Here is a 5008-nt window from a genome sequence, read left to right on the forward strand (position 1 = left end):
TAAAATAAAATAAATAAATAAAAATTTTCAATATTTTTTTAGGTATGAGGGTCGGTGTACCCTTCGGGAGTCGTCAACAAACGTCACCGCTCGGCAGTCCACAACCATTGCCATCTCCAGGCAACACTGCTAACGAAATGGCCGTGAGTTTCATTTGTATCTTAATTGCATGTAAAAGTGACATCGCAATAAAAAAGTGTAAAAAAATGAATCTACATTACTTATAATTTGAATGAATTCCAGCGCCAACAACTGCTGCAGAGGCAGCAGTACAGTCCGATGGGCGGAGCGCCGGCGTCCCCGTCGCTGTCGCGGTCGCCGCACGTGGCGCGCACGCCCACGCCCTCCGCCTCGCCCGCCGCCTCCCCCGCGCCCCCGCACCAGGAGCACGGCGGCGGACACCACCACCACATGGCGCCGCACGACCAGCGCGGCGGCGGCCGCCCGCACAAGGTGCTGCTGTACCCGCCCGGATATAGATATTTCAAAATCGGACTCTTTGGCGGCGCACCCGTTTGGCCCAAAGAAGAAGATCGCCGACAACCTTCTCACTTAAATAAAGTATCGATACTCAAAAGACGGACTCCTCCTCGGCCGCGCTTCGCAGGAAAAACTGCTGCACCCAGCGAAAGGTCGGAAGAAATCGCTGAAACTAGCGATGGACGAAAATATGTTCTTTATTCGACCGACGCAGTAGAATATGCAGCGACCTCTGATGATGCAGCGCGTATGAGTTTTTCCAAAGATGATAACGACGATGACGTCGAGGAATTTGTAGAACATCTGGACGATGATGACATAGTTGTCGTAGAACCCGGAGCTATATCCCCTGAGGAGCGCATCGCCACCGAGGAGGACTTTGAGGAGTTGATAGATAGCGGTAAACCGGAAGATGAAATAGACGAAGACACTTCCCATCAGGACAAGTGTTTAACGAGAACCGAAACTACCACAAAAACTGTCGCCGTAATAAGCCTCGCTACTGCGAAGCAGCCGACGTCGAATGTTTCGCAATATAAGATAGTCAATACGTCGCAGAGCTCGGCGCTCTCCCGGCTGCCGGTACTCAACGCCGCCATGCTGTCGCAACATGCTAATTCAAACATTATGAACGAGTCACAAGCCACTGTTGCCTCAGTTTCCATAGCTAATCAAACTATTTCTGTACCAGTGTTGAAGAATCTCGCAGTGCCTATTGCCAGTGTAACTGGTCATGCCGGTGGTCCTAAACCCCAAATAAAGAAAGTTCCACTTAATCTGACAAATCCACCTCTTACAGTTAATATGTCATCCCAACCACATTCTAAGCCAATCAGTTCTGTAATAAGTGTTATATCTTCAAACGTACCTAAAATAACAAATTTAAATCCTGTGATCAGTCTTGCAACTTCCAACGCGGGAGCATCCAGACTGCCGGTGTCGATCTTAACGCAACATCAAGTGAAACAAAAAATTGTGAAGACAATAGAAAAACCGATTGCATTGTCACTGTCTAACACCAAACTATCCAGCTTATCGGTAACACATGATGTTACGCTGCCAGCAAAAATATTCCAAGATGATGCAGCATCCCCAGATAGCACTGTTTCGGCTGATAATAATGACTCACAGAATCCTACTACTTCAGTGTCTTTGCTGAGCTTAACATCCCACGGAGCTCAGAAAGATCATAAAACTTTCACTATCATGAAAGACTCAAGCAAAGATATTGACATTGAGACAGAAATAAGCCAGCAGACTGAATTACCTCACACACTTTGTATCACCGATAGGACACCGCTTCTTTTAGGAAAGGCAGACATAAAGAGTCCAGATCCAATACCTGAAAAAATTCCTGATAACATTATGGAAGGGGATGATGAAGACAAACCCGAAGACAACTTGCAGGGCAATTTATTACTATCGTATAATAACACGTTTATACAAAATCCATCAACAGAGGGCAAACAAGATGAAAGTGTTGTTAAGACCATAAAAGCTATAGCAAATCAAACTAAAGAAATGGTTATCGACTCGAATATGCAAATAACATCTGATATGGCGCAAGAATCCGTTCAGATATCGATACCATCGCCAACGCCGTCCCAAGAGCGGTACCTTAATGATATAACCATGCGAGAACATTCAGAGGCAGTCGAAGGAAACACAAAACGTGTAGAGAGTTTAGAAGATATGCTCTGTATATATGAAAACAGGACTGAGGAGAAAACCTACGAAATAAAGCAATCAACCCAACAGCATAATGTGCACTTCAATGTCCCTAATCAAAACCCTAACAATAATACACCAACGAAACAAGACAACAAGGACATTCAAGAGTCATCAGTTCTATTAAAACGTGAACAAGAGAAATTGAGTCTGCAATCTACCATCGTGCCGCAATTGTCACCGTTATCGCAACCAGCAGAGTTAACTTCGAACATGGCGAATGTTTCTCAACAGCTTCGCACTATTATGTCTTCGTTGAATACAAACCCGTCAAAACTAGAGCCACAGAATATTTCTACCATGAGAAAAAATAACGACGCTACCACTCCAACACAAGTGAACTTTGAAAATCTGCTACCTTCTTCTAAAGTAGAAGTAACTACTTCACGTCCATCTCCTATTCAGAGAATCGAAAAGCCACAGTCTTCTATTCATAGTTCAGAAACTATTCCCATAAGCGCAGCTCAAATGGTGGGCTCACGTGTAAACACATTATCCTCTATGGGGCAAATAAGAAGATCCCCTACTGTGTCCCCAATAAATTCCCCCATACAAAATACATTAATGAAATCCCCTGCACAGCCTTCTCTCATATCGAATCAATCTTTTTCACAAAGTGAAGACACTATAATTGCTACTGTGGCATCACAAGTAATCCAAATGCCAGCTCTTTCAAAAATACATAGTAATTCGTCTGCACCTGTATCCTTGATTCATTCTAATAATACTATTACCACAAGTATTAGTAGTTTTCAAAAAGGACAGCAGTTGCCCACCAGTATATTGGGCCACACCTTACTTCAACCCACTAGGCAGATCAGTACTAGTAACATCTCGTTCGGTTCTCACAACATTAGCTCCAGTCAGCCACCAGCTTTAGTAATGACGTCAAGAGCAGTAATGAGTAGTAATAAAGAACCAGCGCCGAACGTCACTGTGCGAATGCCACAAATGCAAATGAAGCCTAATCAACCTCCTGGCTCGATAAATTTTATAACATCGTCAAAATTGTTACATACTCAATTGACGTCACCATTAAAAAGATCGAAGTCTACCGATGAACCCAAAAGCGAGGTTATTGTCGGTCACATACAGCCCACGAAGAGGCATAGCGTTGAATCTGTAACAGTTAAATCCGAACCCATGGAAACGGATGAACCTAATGCAACAGCGAATCCAAATGACAACACGGCAAATAAAAATACTGCCGCTGGAAATCAAAGAAACGACGAGTCACAAAATGTTCTTCTAAAGCAACTTTTACAGACAACGACCACTGCGGCGGCTGTGGTCCCACAGCGAACAATGACGATACAAAGGACGGCGCCTGCTTTGGGCACGATTTCCTCTTTAGAGGCTCAGCTAGCCAGACCTTCGATACCACCCCCGACTTTGGCATTAACCCAAGAAGTAGAGATACCAAATAATTCTCCAAGACATTTGACTACCGTCAGTTCCAGTTTTAATAATCGTCCAACTCAAAACTCAATTCCTATATCAACCATTTCACCACTGAGTCAGACGTCGACACAGTCATTAATGGACGTAAGAAAACAACCAATAAAAATTATGTACAAAGAAGAAACAACACCAGTCCCAGAAAGTTCACCCACAATCAAATCGACGCCAATGTATTCGATGAATTTAGATAATCAACAAATTAACTCTACAATTAAAAAGGAGGTCGCACCTCCACAACAAAGCCCAGTACACAGGCCATTTACACCGATGGATGTTAAGAAAGAATTGTTAGATGAAAGTTCTCAACAATCGGCAACATCCGGTATCTCGACTGCATCCGATCAAGGAAAATTAGATCAACCAATGAAAGAAGAGTATCCTGAAAGTGTGACTATGGACTCGACCTCAGAAATTAACGCTCCCGAAACTGCCACCGAAGCAAAAAAACGTAAAAGACGAGAATATCAGCAGAAGAAACGCAAACAAATGCAAATGAACATGAAGGCCGCTGCTGAAAGTAACCTGAGCTCTGTTAACGCTAAGAAAAGACCGCGAAAAGGTTCTAAATATGAAGAGGACTATGATACATTTATCGACAATTTAATGACTCAATTACGACTTTTACCGCCAATGCAAATTCAAGAACCCACTCTAGGCGTTAACTTTTCAGTTTGTCCATTGTTTGGTTCTGGTGATTTAACTAAATTAAAAAGTAAAGATTATGACATTTTGAAAGGCGATCTTGTGGGAGAGTTTGGGAATGCTAAAATACCTAACGTCGCCGATTACTATAATACTAAACCATTTGGCGATGAAGAACCGATACCAGAAAAACAAGCTACTACCACTCAGCGAGGCTTCTATGACCAAGAATTCCCACCGATAATATTTGACGAAGATCCCGAAGATAAGAAATTAGATTTCATTTGTAAAGAGAGAGATACAGATACCCCAGATAGCATCATCAGCTGTTCTAGTCCAGAAGGATTCGAGATCGAACCGTCTGAAAGATTCCCTGGGCTAAAGTTTATCGATGACGACGATGATGAGGATGATAGCGATACACCCTCAGGAAAAATATCTCCAATAATACCTTTGATTGCTCCCATACCGATACGTATGAAGCCGTTATCATTGTATCAAGTCAAAGACGAAGAAGAATGTCAAAAATCTATTAAAAGCGTGGACACCAATTCACCACTTAAAACAAAACTTGATGATTCTCCAGGAAGCACGGAAAGTAATGAAAATGTTACTGTCACGCTCACACTCACCTCGGGAGCCGCTGAAGATATTCTCGGCGTATTGAAAGAACTCGCCGGCATTCTTCATATACCAC

General features: G+C 42.9%; 1 protein-coding gene across 1 annotated transcript in view; it reads left to right on the forward strand.

Annotated features, from left to right (window-relative positions):
- Positions 1 to 48, forward strand: part of LOC106103511 (activating signal cointegrator 1 complex subunit 2 homolog) — an 846-nt gene extending 798 nt beyond the window's left edge. Inside the window, exon 3 of the mRNA XM_013283290.1 lies at positions 43 to 48. Within this exon, the coding sequence (XP_013138744.1) occupies positions 43 to 48 (6 nt within the window). The remainder of the gene's footprint in view (positions 1 to 42) is intronic.
- The last annotated feature ends 4960 nt before the right edge of the window (positions 49 to 5008 follow it).

The sequence above is a fragment of the Papilio polytes genome, unplaced genomic scaffold (genome assembly GCF_000836215.1).
Source record: "Papilio polytes unplaced genomic scaffold, Ppol_1.0 DF823731.1, whole genome shotgun sequence".
NCBI classification, from domain to species: Eukaryota; Metazoa; Arthropoda; class Insecta; order Lepidoptera; family Papilionidae; genus Papilio; species Papilio polytes.